Here is a 21,972-nt window from a genome sequence, read left to right on the forward strand (position 1 = left end):
TGCGGTGGTGCCCAGAAGCTTGGAGACGCCACGAACCACAGGGCCCCAAAAAGGGAGTCACAGCCATGGCTCAGGGATCTCCAGGTCCGGGCTCCTTGAAGGACTGAAGCTCTTCTCTGTTTCTCTCCGCCCACAACGTGGCGAGCAGGGGGCACGTTTCGGTCCTGTTTGTGTTACAGCCCTTTCAGGCTTGCCACGCGGCAGGCCTCGCGTTCGTGTCCTGCAGCCGGGAAGGAGGAGGTACGCAGACAAGTGAAGGGTGAGAGAGATGAAGAGGAGCTTTGCTGAGTGTTAGAACAGCTCAGAGGAGACCACGGGGCATCTCCCGTCCACAGCCAGGGTGTCCCTCCAGTGCTCACCTCCCAGCACAGAGGGCAGCTCCTCTCTGCAGCTGGTTGGCCTGGTGAGTGTTCAGCTCTCAGCAGGGAGGAGGTCCTAGAGTGAGTGGCTCCTCTCTGCAGGCAGGTGGTCCCACCATCTGTTCACCTCTGGCTGAGCCCGGGGCTTTTATGGGTCTGAGAGAGGAGGAAGTGCTTGCCAGTTGGTTCATGGATGTCCATGGGCAGCCAGGAAAAGGAACCATAAGTTCCCACTCCCAGTTCATGGGACTGGCAGCCTGGCCCCCAGCCTCAGGCCCTCCCTGGCCTGAAGATGGGGCCTCACCAGGGACCTGCCCCCTTCCTCCCAGGAGCCTGTCTCTTGCCACTGTCCATGGCGCTTAGGCTGCTTGCACCAAGGGGCACCTGTAGGCCAGCACCGAGCTGCCCTCAGGCTCCCCCTTGGCCTCCTCCGGCACTTGTTGGCACCAAAGTCTGGAGGGTCTGAGGCGGCAGGGGGCTGGTGTGTCAGCACTGTCCTGAGCCTGTGTCCATCCAGCTGGGCTGTGACAGTGCCTGAGCTCAACTCCAACCCCGCTTGAAGACTGGAGTAGGTGCTGGGAGCAGGAGGCGGCCGGGCAGCAGGAGCAGATACCCCCAAGCCTGTGGGGGGAGGGGTCCTACCCGGGCCTGAGAGTGCAGAGTTCAGAGATGCCAGGTCCTGCGCCTGGCGGGGGCAGGGCTCCCACCCGCTTTGTGGAGTGTGCAGGCAGCCCTGGCCTTTCAGATTCTGCTCATCATCCAGTGCCAAGGCCAGTGATGCAAATGAGTAGCACCCCACTTCCAACACTAAATTTCTATTCCAATCACTGCTATGGTCTAAAATATCACCTCAAAATTTATACCACAAATAGCAACAAAGGTGGTGTTATCTCTGATGGTTTCTGTTTGTCAGGAATTCAGGAGAGGTTTGACTATCTCGGCCTTTAACAATGATGTTATACTACACACAGCATTTGTATGTAGTGTATCTTGGCCTTTAACAATGAAACTATTTCAGCAACGTCCAAGTTGCTGACCCTGATACTCCACCTTGAGATGTGATCTCAGGGCTTCAAGCCTGTCATTCTCATCGTCTAAGATCTGGCATGATCAAAATCAGCCATCTCCTTTCCTGTCCCAGATTTTCTCATAAATTTAAAATTCTTATAAGGCTACTACAGTTCTTCAGTGTTTCCAAAATCTCACCATCAGGGACTACAATGTTCTAGGTGTACAGAAACAGTAACACTATTTCACATGATGGGCAAAAAGTTCCTATCTTCAAATAAAGTCATTCTCCTTAAGTTAAGCAAAAACCAAAACAAAACAAAAACCCAAACAACAAAAAGCAAAAGACATTTTTATTGAGAAGTGAGGAAGCACCCAGATCTGAGAAGCAGGTTCTAAAGGGATAGCATCCACAGTTACTCTTGTAATCAATTTGCCAGAATGAATGGATGGTCTCAGCAGAATTCTGGGACAAGAATGAATGAGTGCTGACATTTTCTGGTTCATGTGTGAATGAATTACAGACTCCAAATTCTGAAAAAGAGATCAGCATTATCCAACAATGGGTAAAATGCTCACCTGTAGCTAGTGGAAAGGATACCTGAAAGACACCACAGGAAGCACCCCAGAGAGGGGAGGTATTTCTCCAGAGAAAACAAGGGTGCTCAACTCAATTAATGGAGAACAGACACAGACTGCCAACATATAATAAATGTTCATTACAATGAGTTTTCTTAAGCAGCAGCTCTGTAATAAACTGCCACTTCTGCTTATGAAAAAGAAATAAAGACAATTAGTATTTAATATGCAAAATACTGGGGGATGTTTTTCCACAAACTATCAAATATATATAGAGATACAGAACAAGTTACATTAAAAAATAAAATACTAAAAATTTTAGAAATGATATTCAGTGTTAACTCAGGGAAGTCACATTAAATATCCCTTAACTTTAAGAATCTATTCCCTGTGGTTTTCCTGATCATTACTTTATTTACATATTAAAACAAACAAACAAAAAAACCTTTAAACTCCACCATGACAAGTCAACTGTTAATAAATGGGATTTTCTTTATTTTACAAAAACATAGCTTCAAATCTGGAATGCGACTTTCCACAGAACACGCTTTCCATGGGAAAATGCTTCCCTAATTTATTCATGTGGATAATTTAGAAATGTGGATTTCTTAGCAAGATAAGGATACTCTGGTATTCTTTACCAGATACCAGATTACCTTCATAATAGGCTACCACATTTCATACATTTACTGCTCCTCATTCCTTCAATTATTTTCATCTACAAAGATTTGTAACTCATTTCTGAAGGCTTTTACACTCATCCCAAATATGGTTGATCTCTCTCCTACATGATTTTTGACATGAGTGTAGGTTTAGGGCTCCTGCTTGTAATTCCTGTCTCTGTAATCTAAAGTCTCCTGAAATCAGCCTCTGTGACACAGTTTCTCACATATGCATCATTCTGACTTCTCATTTGTGAGTCTTCCGATGTATACGAAGACCTGAGTTCCAACAGAAGGATTTCCCACACTCAGTGCATTTCCATGGTTTCTCTCCTGTGTGAACTCTCTGATGTTCACTGAGAGAGGACTTCTGAGTGAAGGCTTTTCCACATTCACTGCATTTAAAGGGTTTCTCTCCTGAATGAGTTTTCTGATGTATCTGCAGCGATGCCTTCCTAGGATAGGCTTTTTCACATTCATTACATTCATAGGGCTTCTCAGTTGAATGAGTCCTCTGATGTATAATCAGCTGTGATTTTCCGCAGAAGGCTCTCTCACACAAACCACATTCATAGGGTCTCTCTCCAGTGTGTGTTCTCCGATGTATAACAAGGTATGACTTGCTGCTGAACGCCTTCCCACATTCACTGCACCCATAGGGCTTCTCTCCTGCGTGAGCTCTCAGATGTGCGGTGAGCTGTTCCTTCCTACCAAAGGCTTTCCCACATTCATGGCATTGGTAAGGATTATTTCCTGTGTGGACTCCCTGATGTACGATGAGCTGCATCTTCATATTGAAGGCTTTTCCACAATCGCTGCACTGATAGGGTTTTTCTCCTGTGTGCATTCGAATGTGAACAAGGAGGTAGGATTTACTCCGAAAGGCTTTCCCACATTCATCACATTTATGGGGTTTCACTCCTGTATGAGTTCTCTGGTGCACAACAAATGGAGACTTCAAACTAAAGGCTTTCCCACATTCACTACATTCATAGGGTTTCACTCCTGTATGGCTTCTCTGGTGTAAAATCAGCTGTGATTTCCAACTGTAGGCTTTCCCACACTCACTGCAACCATAGGGCTTCCCTCCTGTGTGAATTTCCTGATGGACAATGAGCTGTGACCTGAAGGAGAAGACCTTCTCACATTCACTACATGAGTAGGGCTTTTCTCCTGTGTGAACTCTCTGATGAGCATTGAGGTTTGACTTGGCACTGAAGGCTCTTTCACATTTATTGCATTCATAAGGTCTCTCTCCTGTATGAATTCTGAGATGTACAATGAGCTGTGATTTGCAACGAAAAGCTTTCCCACATTCACTACACACACAGTTTTTTTCTATGCTATGAGCTCTTGGATGCTTAAGAAAATATGGTTGTTCATAACCATGAAACTTATCAGGATTCTTTCTTAAATAACTTCTGCTTGAAGCTGAGTTTTGTGTCCAACTTTTTCCATGTGTGTTATAGAATCGTTGTCTTGAAGAATCGTGGGTTTTGCTCAGATTAAGTCTTCCCAACACACTACAAGCATAGCTTCTTTCAACACATTCAAGCTCATCTTGGTTTTTCTGGTACCATTCTTCCCAGCCATCTAGAAAAAAACAAACAAAAGATAACTTTTTGAATCATCACATAAACCTGACATGGAATTAAAGAGCTTCAGGACTGCCATGTCATCAATCTTTCTCTTTTGGTAACCAGCACACGACTCTGCTTCAAAAGAATTATCGGCCAAGCATGGGGGCAAGGGATCGGAATCAAAACAAACCAAAACAGGCCTCCCCAAACTGGTGGCCAATTACCAGAAACCAAAAACAGTTTTCAAAATAGAGGTTTAAAATTGGCACTTGCATTAGCTGGGCGTGGTGGTGGGCACCTCTAATTCTAGCTACTAGGAAGGCTGAAGCAGGAGAATCATTTGAACCCGGGAGGCAGAGGTTGCACTGAGTCCAGATTGCACCACTGCACTCCAGCTTGGGTGATGGAGTGAGACACTGTCTCAAAAAATAATAACAACAATAATAATAAAGTTGGTACTTGGAAGCCACTTGCTAATTATTTTGTATCTGAATTTTATTATTGCAAGATTTTACCTAACTAAAAAATGAATTCATAGGATACAAAATAACTATGGCATGATATTTAGGTAGGGTGAGAATGAGACATTAAAGATGAAAATGAGGCCGGAGAGGTGGCTCACGCCTGTAATCCTAGCAATTTGGGAGGCCGAGGCAGGTGGATTGCCTGAGCTCAGGAGTTCAAGACCAGCCTGGGCAACATGGTGAAACCTCATCTCTACTAAAAATACAAAAAAGTAGCTGGGCATGGCGGCATACACCTGTAGTCTTAGCTACCCAGGAAGCTGAGGCAGGAGAATTGCTTGAACCCGGAAGGCAAAAGTTGCAGTGAGCTGAGATCATGCCACTGTACTCATCCAGCCTGGGTGAGACTTTGTTTCAAAAAAAAAAAAAAAAAAAAAAAAAGAAAGAAAGAAAGAAAAGAAAAGAAAATTAACTCTCCAAACAGAAGGAATACCAAGTACAAAGTTCCTGAGGAGGAAGCCTGATTGGCAGGGTTTAAGAAACAGAAAAAGGCCAGGACAGCTAAAACCCAGTGAGTGAACGGAATGAAAGCAGAATGAAATTACTCAAAACCATGGTAAAAAGTTGTTTACATTTTAAAGAATTTTTTTCTTTTTTGAGACAGGGTCTTACTCTGTCACCCAGGCTGGAGTGCACTGGCTCAATCTTGGCTTGCTGCAGCCTCAACCTCCTGGGTTCAATTAATCTTCCCGTCTCAGATTCCTGAGAAACTGGGACTATAGGCACATGCCACCATGCCCAGCTAATTTTTGTATTGTTAGTAGAGATGGGGTTTCACTTGTTGGCCAGGCTGGTCTCAAATTCCTGAGCTCAAGCGAGTGGCCCGCCTTAGCCTCCTACAGTGCTGGGATTACAGGCGTAAGCCACTGTGCCCAGCCTAAAGGTTTTTAATTTCAGAAAATCTCAGTCTTCTGCATTTAAAAGATCAGTTGACTATTCTGTAAAAAGTGAGTAATAAATGAGCAGAGAAGTACTTCAGAAAGCTCTTGTAGCAGTCCAGGATGAGATAATAATTTGAACTACACTTCTTGATATACTTTGGATACCTGTCCCCACCCAAGTCTCAGGCTGAACTGTAATCTCAACGCCAGAGGCGGGGCCTGCTGGGAGGTGTCTGGATCTGAGTGATAGCAGATCCCTTATGGCTTGGCGCAGTCTTCATGGCAGTGAGTTCCTGTGAGATCTGGTCATTTAACAGTATGTGGCACATCCCCCCCCCCCACCTCCTTCTCGCTCCTGCTTTCACGTGTGATGTGACTGCTCCCCCTTTGCCTTCCACTATGACTGGAAGCTACCTGAGGCCTCCCCAGAAGCAAACGCTGCTGTACTTCCTGTACACCACACAGAACTGTGAGCCAATTAAACCTCTTTTCTTTTTTTTTTTGAGACGGAGTTTCGCTCTTGTTACCCAGGCTGGAGTGCAATGGCGCCATCTCGGCTCACCGCAACCTCCGCCTCCTGGGTTCAGGCAATTCTCCTGCCTCAGCCTCCTGAGTAGCTGGGATTACAGGCACGCACCACCATGCCCAGCTAATTTTTGTATTTTTAGTAGAGACGGGGTTTCACCATGTTGACCAGGATGGTCTCGATCCCTTGACCTCGTGATCCGCCCGCCTCGGCCTCTCAAAGTGCTGGGATTACAGGCTTGAGCCACCGCGCCCAGCCTAAACCTCTTTTCTTATACATTACCTAGTCTCAGGTATTTCTTTATAGCAATGCAAGAATGGCCTAACACATGCCTGGAGCTGAGGAAATCTGCAGTATATGGGAGAGACAACTAAGAGGATCTGCTGAGGGACTGGACGTGGAGCAGAGAAGGGGAGGAACGAAGAGCTTGGCTGGAGAGGTGACCCTGCTCCTCAGAGGTGGGAACACTAAGAAAGGTGACCCTGCTCCTCAGAGGTGGGAACACTACGAAAGAAACTTGTGGAAGAAAACGAAGGACTCTGGCCATTTCTTCTGAGGAATAATGGTAATTTTAGAAGGAAATCCCCATGTGCGATACTGGAAGTGAGGTCTGGGAAAGCAGGGGGGAGCTTTCCCAGACATGGGAAGCATGTAAAACCCAGGACTCAAGTGCCGAAGAGAAAGACGGACACGGGGGCAAAGCTTAAACCTTCAGAACGGAGGAGCCTGTTGACAGTTACAGCGTAGGAGAGGACAGCCAGACGTGGGAAAACACCCCTTTGGACGACACAAAAGGGAAGCCTAAGGTGTGAAAGATCACTCAGGACACAGGAGACACCAGGGCCACTTAAGACTGTGAGTAAAGTCCAGGGGATTTAACTGTGGAAGACTAAAGATGAAGTAAAAGAAAGGAAATAGAGGGCCATGAGCCACACCCAGTGAGAGGAAAAAGAAATCCCCTGAAGGTCTTGATTCCCCAATTACACCCATGACCATGGGAAGGAGGGAAACTGACCCAAAAGCAAATCCTGAGCAGAGTTCAGGGAAGAGGGGACACGCCTCCCTCTCAACAATAAAGGGGAAGAAAAACCAAAATATATGAAGAGTGACGGTGATTTCCTTATCTGAGGAGCTCATGGCTTCATCCTGAGTCAGCTCCATTAGTTCAAGGACTTCCAGAAGCATTTCAGTAGACAACACTGCAAGTGCCCACTCCTCAGGGACCCGTCAGTTCACTCCCACGCCTCCCACCTTCCTCATTCTCACTCACCCACCTGGACAGCTCTCCCTGGAAATTTTGGCATTTACTATCCACGGATCTTCTCCTTGTTCCAACTTGAAGATTAAGTCAGGCTTGGCACCATGATACCCTGTTAATGGGAAATCACAGAGGTTGTGGACCAGGGTCAGGGACAGGACCGAGGAAGCAAGAGCTACGGAGCCAAACTGCTCATCCCACGGCTAGAAAGCGAGGGCCAAACAGGGACTAAGAAAATTTAACCTGGGCCGGGCGTGGTGGCTCACGTCTGTAATCCCGCACTTTGGGAGGCCGAGGTGGGTGGATCACGGGTCAAGAGATGGAGACTATCCTGGTCAATATGGTGAAACCCCGTCTCTACTAAAAATACAAAAACTTAGCTGGGCATGGTGGTGCGTGCCTGTAATCCCAGCTACTCAGGAGGCTGAGGCAGGAGAATTGCCTGAACCCAGGAGGCGGAGGTCGCGGTGAGCCGAGATCGCGCCATTGCACTCCAGCCTGGGTAACAAGGGCGAAACTCCGTCTCAAAAAAAAAAAAAAATTTAACCTCTGAAGTTCAATCATCAAGCACTTCAGAGGTCCCAGAGTAGGTCAACAACAACAAAAGGGATGGCAATTTATGACTCACTGTCTGAGTTAAGCAGAGCAGCAGTACTCACCCACCGAGATCAGGTTATGGTAGTTTTCCAGTATCACCTCTCTGTACAGGTACTTCTGTCTGGAATCCAGTAGCTGCCACTCATCCCAGGTGAACTCCACAGACACATCCTTGAACGACAACAATCCCTGAAATAATACACACTCCATTCAATTAGACGCAATTGCATCAGGTGACATGGAAAACATGCAGAGAACTGGGAAAGGGTAAATGTTCCTTTACAGACTATCTCCCGTGCCTGGTCCGGCATCTACTTTGTGAGGGAATTAAAAGTCAATCAAGGCGCTTCTATCTGCCAGTACTCTTTTGGGTCCTGAAGATTTCAGAATGAATAAAATCCAGTTCTGTCTTTGAGAAGCTTTCTATCATGCAGATGGAAATGAACATTTATACATGCAAATAAAATAAGGTGTTCTGAGTCCTTCATAGAAACATACCCATGGTACATTGTGCACAGAAATGAAGACAGACACTCAAGTAGTATAGAAGATTCATGATGTGTTCCTCAAGAAGTTGGGGTGGAAAGGGCAATTCAGGAGGTATTTGGAACAGGGTTCAACTGAGAACAACAGGAGGATAAACAAGAGAGTTTCTCCTTCTACTTGTAGGAGTCTGAAGGCAATTGGTCTGGGGCTTCCATCTCCTGCTCCACCTGACATGGCTTCCACTTCCAGGGTAATCCAGTCTGAGATGGCTCTAGTCACCACGTCAGCATTCTAAGGAACAGAAAGAGTGGGGGCTGGGAGGGAACAGCAGGGAAATTCAGAAATGTAGTCTGTTTCTGTATATGCCCAACTGAAAAACTGGCAAATCTATTATGAAAGAAAGAAAAACAATAGATTGGGACATAACTTGCAGTCCCTGTACCAAGAGGAAGCATCACATAGAACACATGGTAGAACCTGGTCAATTCAAGTAACTGCAAAGATTTCAGAAACAGAAAAGACTGCTGTCTTTGTCTTCTATTTTTAAAACAGAATACCAGAAATTGGGTAATTTATAAAGAAAAATGTTCATTTAGGTCAAGGTTCTGGAGGCCAGGAAGTCCAAGAGCATGGTGCTGGCATCGGCTGAGGGCCTCCCTGCCATGTCGTAACTTGGTGGAAGGCCTGACGTGACGAGAGGCAGGGAGCATGCCAGCTCAGGTCTCTCTTCCTACCCTTATAAAGCCACTAATCCCATCATACGGGCCCTCCCCTGATGACTTGATCTAATCCGAAATACCTCCCAGAGGTCCCACCTCCAAATACCACCAACAAATAAATTTAGGGATTACATTTCCAACACAAGAAATTTGGAAGATACACTCAAACCATAGCCATGGCTATACTGGGTGAACAAGTAAGAGCTAGACTACAAAATAAACCTGGAATGATTTTCCTGGTTTATAGAAGAATTGCCAATGTAGGTTTACATAAATAAGAGAAATAATAGGGCAATGTTCGAAGAAATATGGCCTGAAAATTTTCCTAGAGTGAAGACAAATATGGGAGTTCACATGAGAAAAACCTACTAATTGAAATGCAAGATAAGTTAACAAAAAATAAAAGGTCCAAATTTAAGCAGATAGTAATGAAACTTCTGAAAATAAAGTATAAAGAGAACACAAGATCACTAACTAAAAGGAAAAGCAATGCTTCCTGAAAGTGGGAGAGAAATAAAGTACTGAGATAAAATAATGCTGATTCTGAAATCTTATACCAGCCAAACTAAAAGGCAAGAATAGGGACAATAAGAGACATTTTCAAATATACAAACACCTGGAGAATGTGACAGCTCATGCCTGTAATCCCAGCACTTTGGGAAGCTGTGGTGGATCACTTGAGGCCAGGAGTTTGAGACCAGCCTAGGTTACATAGTTAGACCACATCTCTACAAATAACAAAAAATTTGTGGGCATGGTGGTGCATGCCTGTAGTCCCAGGTACTCAGGAGGCTGAGATGGAAGGACTGTTTGAGCACAGAAGTTTAAGGCTATAGTTAGCCATGATTGTGCCACTGCACTTTACACTGGGCAACAGAACCGGACTCTGTCTCTAAAAAAAATTAAACAATTGTTTTAAATTTAGAAAATTACATCCTATACAAACTACATTAAGACATAGATTTAGCGGGAAGCTGGATCCCATGCTGAGCACTGAAATCAGAACATAACCCTAAATACTGCTTCAAACACATCTGAACTAAAATTGTAATCAGCTATGATTTAAGCATGTATGTGATGCAAACAGATGAGAATCATAGAAAATGAAGGTATAAAGAAACATCTTTCATTTGGGAAAAGAGAAAATGCAACTATTTAGACCAGGGGTCCCCAAACTTTTTACACAGGGGGCCAGTTCACTGTCCCTCAGACCGTTGGAGGGCCGGACTGTGCAAGCTGTGACACCCTTCACAGCCAGCACTGCTGCCTCCACTGTCCCAGAGAGCGGTATCCAGTGTCACAGGCCCAGCACCGCCTCCAGTGCTGTCTACAGGGATGGTGGTGATCAGCCTGTGGCACTGTGTATACAGCGTCCTGGACATCTGCAGCGGTGGTGGGCCTCTTCTGTGGGAAGCCCACTGCTGCATGTTTCCCCATTATAAGACATCTCCTATAAATAAGACAGCCCCCGTCTTTTGGGGGTAAAATTAATATAAGACAGGGTCTTATAATAGGGGGAACACGGTGTGTAGTAATGTGGGGGGAGACTTCTGGGCAAAGGGAGGTTATAGGGGCCATTATGTTGTTGTACATTTGGGGGAGTATGGGGGCCATTGTACTGTGTAGTAATGGTTATAGTGCTTTACCTTTCTTCCTACTTCTGTTATTTCACACCGCTTCCGGTGATGTGGGGCGCCGCAGCCGCAGACCGCATGTGCATCATATGATGCGCTTCTGGAGCCGTGACACGTGCGTCCCGCGTCACCGGAAATAGTACTGTACCTGAGCAACGCTGCGCTTTGCGTCACTGACCACCAATGAAAGAGGTACCCCTTCCTGAAGTGCGGCAGGGGCCGGATAAATGGCCTCAGGGGGCTGCATGTGGCCCGTGGGCCGTAGTTTGGGGACTCCTGGTTTAGACTTTGGTTTAAAGGGGAACACTCAGTGTGCCTGTGAACAACCTAAAAGCACTAAAAATGTAGGGAGGGAGTGAGGAAGAAGACAAGAATGCCTTCCAAAACAGTAGAAGAAAAACAGACTGAGAAAGAACATACTCAGTTCAACAAATCCAAGTCAATGAGAAAGCGCAGGATAGCAGGGAAAATGCACAACACACGACATGATAGCAGCAATAATGCAAAATGTGGTGATCATTCATTGCAGCTCATAAGCAAGAAAAACACAAGGAGAGATATATACATGAGATAAACACAGCAATATGTTGTTAGAAGAAACATACTGAAAACATAACTAAGACCGTGGGAAACTCATGGCCTGCACCAAAGAAAAAATACAAACTAGAAAATAAAGAAATGAAAAAACATATCAGGTAAATGCTAAATAAATGAAAGCTGATATTCACAAAATTAGCACAGAATAACTGCACTTTTATAACAGTTTAGCTCAAGGGACTGAAACTAAAGGCATTTCTTATGTATCCCAAGTAGCATGAGGGTCTCACTACAGCCAAAGACTCCTCTTACCCAGGCCCCTCCATGGAGCCTGCGGCTCCTCCTGGCTCAGTGGTACTCAGCTGCTATGCAGAGTAACAGCCACTATTCTTCTATGCTAAATGGTTTTTCTACAATATCTAATTTCACAAATCAGAACACCTACAACTGGTAATGACTTCTGAAAAAGAAAAAAGAAAAAAAATCCAAACACCTACAACACTGTAAGATTTATGCCCATTAGGGAGGCTGAGATGGAGACTAAACGTGATTTGAAAGTAGGAACAGAGAGAATGGAGAGATTTAAACATGATTATCAGTATCCTCTTCTGAGACCCATTTGATCTACATTACAGAAATACAGTATGCACAAACAGAACTCTAAAACAAAAGGGAACCACATAAAGAGAAGCCAATGTGGTATTTTGATAAATTTTTAATAAACAGAAGCCAAAAATCTGGTAACTGATTTCCCTGAGCCGAAACTCTCCCAGAGGTAAGTTGACGCACAGCAAACCCTCTCCCACAGAAGCCTCAATAGCTTTGGGAGCAGTCATTCTGCAAGACGAGAATGAGGTGTGAACTGCAAACAGCTAAAAGCAGTATATGAATCAGGCTCCCAGGTCCCACCTAGCTAGGGTCTCCGGGGAAGGTGACAGCCAACACACCACTACTTAACACGCCAGTGGCGCTAGGTACTCTTAACAAAATCCAGGCTATGCGTGGTGGCTTAGCCTGTAGTCCCAGCACTTTGGGAGGCCAAGGTGGCAGATCACCTGAGGTCAGGAGTTAGATACCAGCCTGGCCAACATGGTGAAACCCAAAATTAGCCTGGCATGCTGGTGCATGCTTGTAACCCCAGCTACCTGGGAGGCTGAGGCTGGAGAATCGCTTGAACCCAGGAGGCAGAGGTTGCAGTGAGTGGAGATCACACCACTGCACTCCAGCCTGGGCAACACAGTAAGACTCCATCTAAAAAATAAAAATAAAAATCCGGCCGGGCGCGGTGGCTCAAGCCTGTAATCCCAGCATTTTGGGAGGCCAAGGCGGGTGGATCACGAGGTCAAGAGATCAAGACCATCCTGGTCAACATGGTGAAACCCCGTCTCTACTAAAAATACAAAAAATTAGCTGGGCATGGTGGTGCGTGCCTGTAATCCCACCTACTCAGGAGGCTGAGGCAGGAGAATTGCCTGAACCCAGGAGGCGGAGGTTGCGGTGAGCCGAGATCGCGCCATTGCACTCCAGTCTGGGTAACAAGAGCGAAACTCCGTCTCAAAAAAAATAAATTAATTAATTAAAAAAAAAAAAAATCCAAGCAGGTAAAAGGGATAAGGAACAGAGGGAGGCACAGGCACTGTTTCACACACACAGGGTGATGAGGGCAGCTCTCTGATGAGGTGATATCTAGGCAGAAACCAAAGTGCTGTGAGAAGCCACTGAAAGGGCTCTGACTCACATTTCGAGAAGATCATGCTGACTGCAATGGAAAAGGGAGGGGGTTGTGGAAGAGGAGATACCAGGGAGACCAGGTAGGAGACAACTGCGTTAGTCCAGTGGAAGAAGGTGGCTTCGGCCAAAGTGACAGTGATGGGGATGATAAGCAGTGGCTAGATTCTGGGCATCCATGAGGACAGAGCCAGAACACAACCTGATGTAGACATGGCATGGCATGCTGAGAGAGAATGGGGCCAGGAGGACACCAGGCCACCTGGCCGAGCAAACTAAAGCACTTCCCCATCACGGAGGTGAAGACACCTGGGGATAAGAAATGGAGGAAACAAGGGAGTGGATAACTGTTCAGCGAATAACTGAAGAGGCGGAGACCCAGCTAGAAAAGAGTCCACAGAAGTGAGTCACTGAAGGAGCAAAGTGACCTTGTTAAGAACATGTGGGAAGAAAAGGAAGCGGGTATCCATCCTCTCAAACAGGAGGGGCTCCAGGAAAAGGTGACTGTATAAGCACCCCATACACAACCTGGAAGTCTGCAAGAGCCCAACGGCCAAGGCTAATTCTGGGAAATTTTCAGACGGAACTGACATGTGCTTAAGAATTTAAGTAAACAAGGATCCATAACTGCTTTCCTCTGAAAAATTCGAAGGCAGAGACTACAGGGGGACTTTAACAGGCAGCTGGGGAGTGAGGGCTCAGCGGCTCACCTCAGGCAAGGCACGGTTTCCCTGGGGCCAGGGAATACCCTCAAGGTTCCTGAACTTGAGACTTGAGCTCCTCAGCAGCACTACCTGCAAGGAAGGAGACCCCCGGGGAAGAGGCAGTGAGTGGACTTCTGGGTGAGTCTGCCAGCGGTGAGAGAAAGAATCACATGCATCATGGTACTGTGGGCAAACCCTGCCAGAGGCTCTGACCAAGCCCCACGATCCCCAGACGCCTGTCGTAACACTGGGTACTGACCATCACATCACAGGAGCCTTTGTGTCCTCCCCCTAATCACTGATCTTCGAATCCCAACCCAGAAGGAGCCCCCAGCAGAGGGCAACAAGGAAATGAAGTAGGAGTAAAGACAAGCCTCCTCCATCTCCCCTCTGCAGGCTAGAGTGAGGGGGAGGTACAAGAGCCTGGAGCCTGGAACGAACTTTCCCATATGAAAGTAACTGAGAGTTAGCAACAAACAGGCCATGACCAGAGCATCCTGGGCTCTCCTTGCGATGACCACAAGGGAAGAAAGAGCTGACAGTGTAAGCCTGAGGCTGTGGTGGAGAAAAATGAAGCCACGACCTGTACCCTAAGTTCAGGCCATTCATCAAGCTGGTTACTTTAACATGGAGGGAGAAGAAACGTGAAACAAGTCACGCCAATGTGTCCATATGAGAAGCTGGAGATGGACGCCAGAAAAGGAAACGTGGCCCGAAGCGGCTGCTTCTGGGGACACAGGATGGGAGAGGAAAGGCGCGGAGCACACGGCAGGTGACCAGGAGGCTTGCTGTCTATTTTATTTAAAGTCTTTTACTATTTCTTTAAGCTTGGCAAGAATAAAAATAGGCCGGGCAAGGTGGTTCATGCCTGTAATCCCAGCACTTTGAGAGGCCGAGGCAGGTGGATCACCTGCAGTCAGGAGTTCAAGAACAGCCTGGCCAACATGGCAAAACTCCATCCTACGAAAAATACAAAAATTAGCCAGGTATGGAAGCACACACCTGTAGTACCTACTACTCAAGAGGCTGAGGCAGGAGAATCGCTTGGACCCGGGAGGTGGAGGTTGCAGTAACCGAGATGGTGCCACTGCACTCCAGCCTGGGCGACAGAGCAAGAAGGGCTCCATCTCAAAACAAACAAACAAACAAACAAACAAACAAAATACAAAATAACTGTTAAAATTCTGAATTGACTTGGCATGATCAAAAGAAAATTTTGTGACCAGGAAGCAGTCCAAAGCTCTAAGAGATTTGAAATTTCACAAGAGATTATGATAAACAGTTCTACTGTAATGGGACATACATGCTGCAAAAAAAATCACACCATACAAAGTTGCACCAAGAACCACAGGGCTTGTGGGGAAAATGGGGTAAATACAAAATACCAGCAACACACAAAAAGAAAGCCTAGACTCTGATAAAAACAGTAGCAGTTTCACACATGCTAAACGGTTAACAAACATATAAACACTACAATAAACATGTCACTTTACCTTGAAAATGACCAAAGTTATTACATAGTGGTGGAAAGAGACAGAAATCAGAAAGAAATCAGACAGAAAGCTCACATTGTTCCTTAAAATAACAATAGTGTGGAAACAAATTCATGTTGTCAAAGCAAACAAAATAGCAGAACTGACTGTATTTACAACTTTGCTTCAAATCAATTGGGAAACTTAGACAAAATGGAAATTTTTCTATGAAAATAAAAGTAACCAAAAATTAGCCCAGCAAGAATGAGGAAAACCAGGCCACGACATGGTGGCTCATGCCTGTAATCCCAGTACTTTGGGAAGCAGAAATGGGTGGATCACTTGAGTCCAGGACTTCAAGACCAGCCTGGGCAACATGGTGAAAACCTATCTCTATAAAAAAATAGAAAAATTAGCTGGGCATGCTGGCACACACCTGTACTCCCAGCTACTCGAGAGGCTGATGTGGGAGGACTGCTTGAGCCTGGGATGCGGAGGTTGCAATGAGCAGAGATCACGCCACTGCACTCCAGCCTGGATGACAGAGTGAGACCCCATCTCAAAAAAAATTAGGAAAAACAGACTAGCCGATGATCATTTAAAAAACTGAAAAGGCACACTCTTCCCAAAAAGGCAACAGTCCCGCACTATTAAAAGTTCTGACACCATCCAAAGAACAGAAAATTCCCAGTATATCTCATCTGATGTAAAGCCGTACAATGCATCATACAAAGTTGCACAATGCTACAGACAAAATAGGGACAGCATAAACTGCAGTCTAACCGCATTTATGATTAACATTGATTAAAATACTTAAAAATATTAGTAAAGTAAAACTAATTCTGTGCATATATACATAGCATGTCTATGTATATACATACATAGCAAACCAGACCAAGAGTTTATCCAATGAATTAAAGGATAGTCCACATTTTTCAAAAACAAAAAGCAATAAAATAAGTCACACTGGCACATTAGTGGAGAATACCAAATCATCTCAATAGACACAACAAAAGGAACGTGATAAAACTCAACATTTTTGGCTGGGTGCAGTCGCTCATGCCTGTAATCCCAGCACTTTGGGAGACCAAGGAGGGCGGATCATTTGAGGCCAAGAGATCAAGACCAGTCTGACCAACATGGTGAAACCCCATCTCTACTAAATAAAAAGAAATTAGCCAGGCATGGTGGCGCGAGGCTGAGGCAGGAGAATCACTTGAACCCAGGAGGTGGAGGCTGCAGTGAGCCGAGATCATACCACTGCACTCCAGCCTGGCAACAGGCAACGTGAGCAAGACTCCCCCTCAAAAAAAAAAAAAAAAAAAAAAAAAAATCCAACACTTTCAAAAATCAGAATTTAAAGCAAACTAAAAGTAAAAGGAATTTCCTTGACACTATAAAGTCTTTCTTTCCTAAACCTATAGAAACTATCATATTTTGTGTGAACCATTAAAACCATCCCTTTGGCTGGGAGCAGTGGCTCATGCCTGTAAACCCAGCACTTTGGGAGGCTGAGGTAGGCGGATCACCTGAGGTCAGGAGTTCGAGACCAGCCTGGCCAACATGGAGAAACCTCATCTCTTAAAAAGAAAAGAAAAAAAAAAAAACATCCCTTTAGAAACACAAGACAAGGATGCTGAAATCGATGCCACTAGCCAGCCCTGTCCTAGAGGACCTGCCAAAGTAGGAGCAAAGTACCAGTAATAAACACTCAACAAGGAAGAAAAACTATTGTCATTATTTGTAAAAATCTGGTTGTCTAATTATAAAACTAAGAGAAACAGCAGAAGTAAAATGAGAACTGGTGGAGATCCAGCATCTTGTCTTGCAGCTGCCTGAGACAGACATGGCTTCCATTCCACTGACTCTGGAACTGTGTAAACAGTGGTTGGATTCCACAGTCCCCAGTAAACAGCTCTCACCTGACTGACAAGGAGCTGCTTGATTTGTGAATTGCGGCAGTTCCAAGGTGAACAAATGACACCTTGTTTGGAAGCCTGCTGCTCTCATTAAAGAGTCAAGAAAATCTTTCTGAGTTATTTATAGCTTAAAGCAACTGGGTAAATTATGTTTTTGTGAACAAAATTTACCTTTCTAACTGATTTCTCCAAAATTTGGAAACTATTCGTGAGTATTCTGATTTTATGGCAACAGTTATTTGCATAAGTTGAGTAAAAATCTGTTTTCTTTTGTAAAAAGATACAAGTGGAGAGACTGGTTACTTTATCAAGGCTTCAAATGGAATGGCGTATTTTCAGATAGAACCAGACTGTTTTAAGAAATTTAGGTTGGCTTTATATAACTGATAAAAAGCCCCTTGAAAAGACTGGCCTGGTACCTTGTCCACCTTACAGGCTCCAGACCTGTGGTAAGTAAAGAATGTCACTTTCTAGAAGGCTCAGGAACTCTGAAGTATTTTTGGATATCAAATAAGATAGGAATTCATACAAGCATTACAAGCACAGTCAAGTGGCAAATCCTCAGCTTAGCTTTTGGCCTTCTAAGCTTTTAAAATGTCAAATCCAGGCCTGGCGTGCTGGCACATGCCTGTAATCCCAGCACTTTGGGAGGCTGAGGCGGGAAGATCATCTGAGGTCTGGGGTTCGAGATCAGCCTGGTCAACATGGTCAAACCCCATCTCTACTAAAAATACAAAAAATTAGCCAGGTAACACATGCTTGTAATCCCAGCTACTCAGGAGGCTGAGGCAGGAGAACTGCTTGAACCAATGAGGCAGAGGTTGTAGTGAGCCAAGATCACACCATTGCACTCCAGCCAGGACGACAGAGTGAGACTCGGTCTGTAAATAAATAAATAAATAAAATAAAAAGTCAAATCCAAAATTCCTTTAAAAAGTTCCAGCAAGGCCGCACATGGTGGCTCACACCTATAATCCCAACACTTTGGGAGGCCAAGGCGGCCAGATCACGAGATCAGGAATTCCAGACCAGCCTGACCAACATGGTGAAACCCCATCTCTACTAAAAATAAAAAAAAATTAGCCAGGTGTTGTGGTGCACGCCTGTAATCCCAGCTACTCAAGAGGCTGAGGCAAGAGAATCGCTTGAACCTGGGCAGTAGAGGTTACAGTGAGCTGAGATCAGGCCACTGCACTCCAGCCTTGGCAACAGAGCGAGAGTCCATCTCAAAAAAAGAAAAAAAAAAAAAAAAGAAATAATAACAATGTATTCGATTATGTATGGCATGTATTCTTACACAGAAGTGAAATGAATATCAGCAATGTTATTAGAAATATACTCCTGAAGGGAGGAAGAAATATTATTTAATTATTAAAAATTACTAACTGTGAAGCAGAAGTGTTATTTGAAACTGGGCTTGGATTAACTGTAAATGTATAATGCAACCTCTAGGTCAACCCCAAAAAAACAACACCAACAACAAAAATAACTAATATGCTAACAAAGAAGAGAAAAATGGAATCATATGAAATGCTCAATTAAAACCACAGAAGGGCTGGGCACAGTGGCCCATGTCTGCAATCCCAGCACTTTGGAAGGCCAAAGTGGGAGGGTTACTTCAACCCAGAAGTTCAAGAGCAGCCTGGGCAACATGGTAAGACCCTGTCTCAACAAAAAATTTAAAAATTAGCTTAGTGTGGTGGCATGCACCTGTAAGTCCCAGTTACTTGGGAGGCTGAAGTGGGAGGATCACTTGAGCCCAGGAGGTCAAGGCTGCAGTGAGCCATGATTGCACCACTGCACTCCAGCCTGGGCAACAAAGCGAGACTCTATCTTAAAAAAAAAAAAAAAAAAAAGGAAATAAATGGAGAAAGATATACCATATAAATTAGGATATTAGGAATAAAGATCTTCCTCAACTCGTGGCTCACACCTGTAATCTCCTGAAACTAAGTGATTATACCAGGATACAAAGTTAATATACAAAAGTCAATCCCTTTCTTGTACACAGGTGTAAGCTGAATTTGAAATAAAAAACACAATACCATTTATAGTAGCACCCACAAAAATGAAATACTTAGGTATAAGTCTAATAAAATATCTGACGATACTAAATAAAATCTATATAAGAAAAACTACCAAACATTGCTGAATGAAAACTAAGAACTAGATAGTGAGATATGACATGTTCACACACAGGAAGACTCAATATTCAAGACTTCAGCTCTTCCTAACTTGATCTACAGATTCAATGCAATATCAATTAGAATCCCAGCAAATTTTGTAGATGTTGATGAAGTGATTATAAAGTTTAGACAGACAAAAAACTTAGATTAGCTAACAGGATACTGAAGCAGAAGGATAAAGTTGGGGGAATTAACCTGACTTCAAGACTTATAGGCTGGGCATGGTGGCTCATGCTTGTAATCCCAACAATGCTTTGGGAGGCCAAGGAGGGAGAAGTGCTTGAGGCCAAGAGATGGAGATGAGTCAGGGCAACATAATGAGACCCTATTTGTACAAAAAAAAATTTTTTTAATTAGCCAGATGTAGTGGCACGTGTCTGTAATCCCAGCTACTCAGGAGGTTGAGGTGGGAGGATCCCTTGAGGCCAGGACTTTGAGGCTGCAGTGAGCTGCAACTGTTACACTGCACTCCAACCTAGGTAACAGAATGAGACCCTGCCTTGGAAAAAAAAAAAAAAAAAAAACCAAAAGACATTATAGAGACCAGCCTGGGCAACACAGCAAAACCCCATTGCTACAAAATAGACAAAAATGAGCTAGACAGGGTGGCATGTGGCTGTAATCCCAGCTAATCGGGAGGCTGAGATTGGAGAATTGCTTGAACCAGGAGGCAGAGGTTGCGGTGAGCCAAGATCGTGCTAGTGCACTCCATCTCAGCCTGGGTGACAGAGCAAGACTCCGTCTCAAAGAGAAAAAAAAAAAGACTTCTTATAAAGCTACAAAATCAAGACAGTGTGGCAGTGTTGTATCTGTGAAAGAACAAATAGATCAATGGCACTAAACAGCCCAGAAATAGACCCATATAAATATGGTCAACTGATCTCTGACAAAGGAACAAACTCAAAGGGGGAAAAAAAAATCCACCCTAACTTTCTCTCATTTCTTTAGCACAACAGCCTTTCTTCACCGTCTGTCCTTTCCTTTCATTAACCTGTGTACTCACCTGGGTCCTCTTAAGGGTTCTAGCTGGTCACACTCTGAGCTTCCACGAATATAGTAAGGTATCTATATATATTTCCAGTTTAGACCTCCCATGTGAGTTACAGGCTAAAATACAGGCATTGGATATTCAACACCTGCCAAAGTCTTTCCCAGGTTCCTCTTGTAACAGCGCTGCTAGTCTCCGGGGCAACGTCGTCACCACCACTCACCGAGTGCAAGAGCCTGGGCAATCAAATCACTTGTAAAGACTCCCCTCTGGTTCACTCCATCAATCATTCATAAAGTCCAGATGATCCACTGGCCCACCGCTTACCTCTTGGACCCTGGAGCTCCGTTCCCAGCCTCTTCTCCCTACTCATTCACATGTAATTGTATCCATGGTTCACGAGACTATCCTCCCCAACAAACCAAAGCTCCTCTAAAATTAGGATTATACATAATTTTTTTTTTTTTTGAGACGGAATCTCTCACTGTCGCACAGGCTGGAGTGCAAAGGCGCGATCCCGGCTCACGGCAACCTCCGCCTCCCGGGTTCACGCAATTCTCCTGCCTCAGCCTACCGAGTAGCTGGGATTACAGGCGCACATCACCACACCCGGCTAACTTTTTGTGTTTTTAGCAGAGACGGGTTTCACTATGTTGGGGAGACTGGTCTCGAACGCCTGACCTCGTGATCCGCCCACCTCGGCCTCCCGAAGTGCTGGGATTCCTGGTGTGAGCCACCGCACCCGGCCAGAACATAAGTAATTTCTCTCTCCATTGCCAGCACCAGCCCTGGAGTCCAGCACACAAAAGCACTCCGTAAACGAGCATTTGGCCAAACGAAAAGGGATAAAAAAGATAATTTCTCCAGCGAAGTTCTAAGGGTCTGCATGAGACAACTTTCTGCAGAAAACACGAAACGCCCTCAGGGCCCGCAGCGGGCAGCGGAGCCCCGTGTAACTGCCCGTCGCAGAATACCACGAGGCACGTTTCTGGAGGACCACAGCTTGGGGGAGGGCGTGAGTTCGGTTCCCGGAGGAACCCCGAAGACACGAACGTGGCCACCCGTGGTGTCCAATCGCCTTCGAACACTCAAAGTCTCTACTTACCCACCACGAAGCTATCCGGAAACCGGCGGCCATCCCCACGCCCACGGCCGTGCGCGGCCAGAGACCTGGCGGGACGCGTCCGCCCGCGGACAGCTGCGGGCCCCGGGCCGCCGACACCTGACCGTCCCGGGGCCGAGTCCCTCGCAGGGACGCCGGCTCCTCAGCTCTCGCCCGACGCGGCCCGCGCGTGGCTGGACAGCCCCCAGGTCTGGGCACCAGGAGTCGCGCCGATGGATCTGTGCCGCGGCGCGGCCCCGATTCGAAAGAGCAGGCGTCTGTCCCGGCTCCGTCTACGCCCCCGATGAGCTGGTCAAGTCCCCGGTCTGCCCAGGAGAATCCAAGCCGCTCAGCTCCGCGACTCGGCGGCCACAGACACTCAGGCAGGTGCACCCGCTGGCCAGACTCCGGTCCACGGAATCGGAGCCGGAAACAGCCCTGCACTGGCGCATCCGACTGAGGCCGGGAGTGCGGCGCACGCGGAAGTGCGTCATGCCTCGAGGCGCCGGAAAAACTACGTCTC

The 21,972-nt window shown here is 45.7% G+C and overlaps 1 protein-coding gene across 2 annotated transcripts; it reads right to left on the reverse strand.

Annotated features, from left to right (window-relative positions):
• Positions 1 to 1,699: 1,699 nt before the first annotated feature.
• On the reverse strand, positions 1,700 to 21,970 carry ZNF26 (zinc finger protein 26). Of its 2 annotated transcripts, XM_010347606.3 has the most exons (4): positions 21,453 to 21,970; positions 8,037 to 8,163; positions 7,394 to 7,489; positions 1,700 to 4,201 (listed from the first exon to the last, which is right to left on the reverse strand). In XM_010347606.3, the coding sequence occupies exons 1-4, from the start codon at positions 21,483 to 21,485 to the stop codon at positions 2,856 to 2,858; spliced, it is 1,602 nt and encodes a 533-aa protein (XP_010345908.1). In that variant the 5' UTR covers positions 21,486 to 21,970; the 3' UTR covers positions 1,700 to 2,855. The 2 variants fall into 2 exon arrangements, with proteins under 2 accessions (XP_010345908.1, XP_074258086.1); XM_074401985.1 differs by lacking the exon at positions 7,394 to 7,489.
• Positions 21,971 to 21,972: the final 2 nt, after the last annotated feature.

This window comes from Saimiri boliviensis, chromosome 7 (assembly GCF_048565385.1).
Source record: "Saimiri boliviensis isolate mSaiBol1 chromosome 7, mSaiBol1.pri, whole genome shotgun sequence".
Taxonomy (NCBI): domain Eukaryota; kingdom Metazoa; phylum Chordata; class Mammalia; order Primates; family Cebidae; genus Saimiri; species Saimiri boliviensis.

What these genes read in the sequence shown, in the direction of transcription:
- ZNF26 (XM_010347606.3), bottom strand. Translation starts at nt 21,485, where the DNA reads ATGGCCGCCGGTTTCCGGATAGCTTCGTGGTGG. An exon ending in CCATAACCTGATCTCGGTGG is followed by an intron (nt 7,490 to 8,036) that starts GTGAGTACTGCT and finishes TCCCATTAACAG; the next exon opens with GGTATCATGGTGCCAAGCCT. An exon ending in TTCCAGGGAGAGCTGTCCAG is followed by an intron (nt 4,202 to 7,393) that starts GTGGGTGAGTGA and finishes GTTTTTTTCTAG; the next exon opens with ATGGCTGGGAAGAATGGTAC.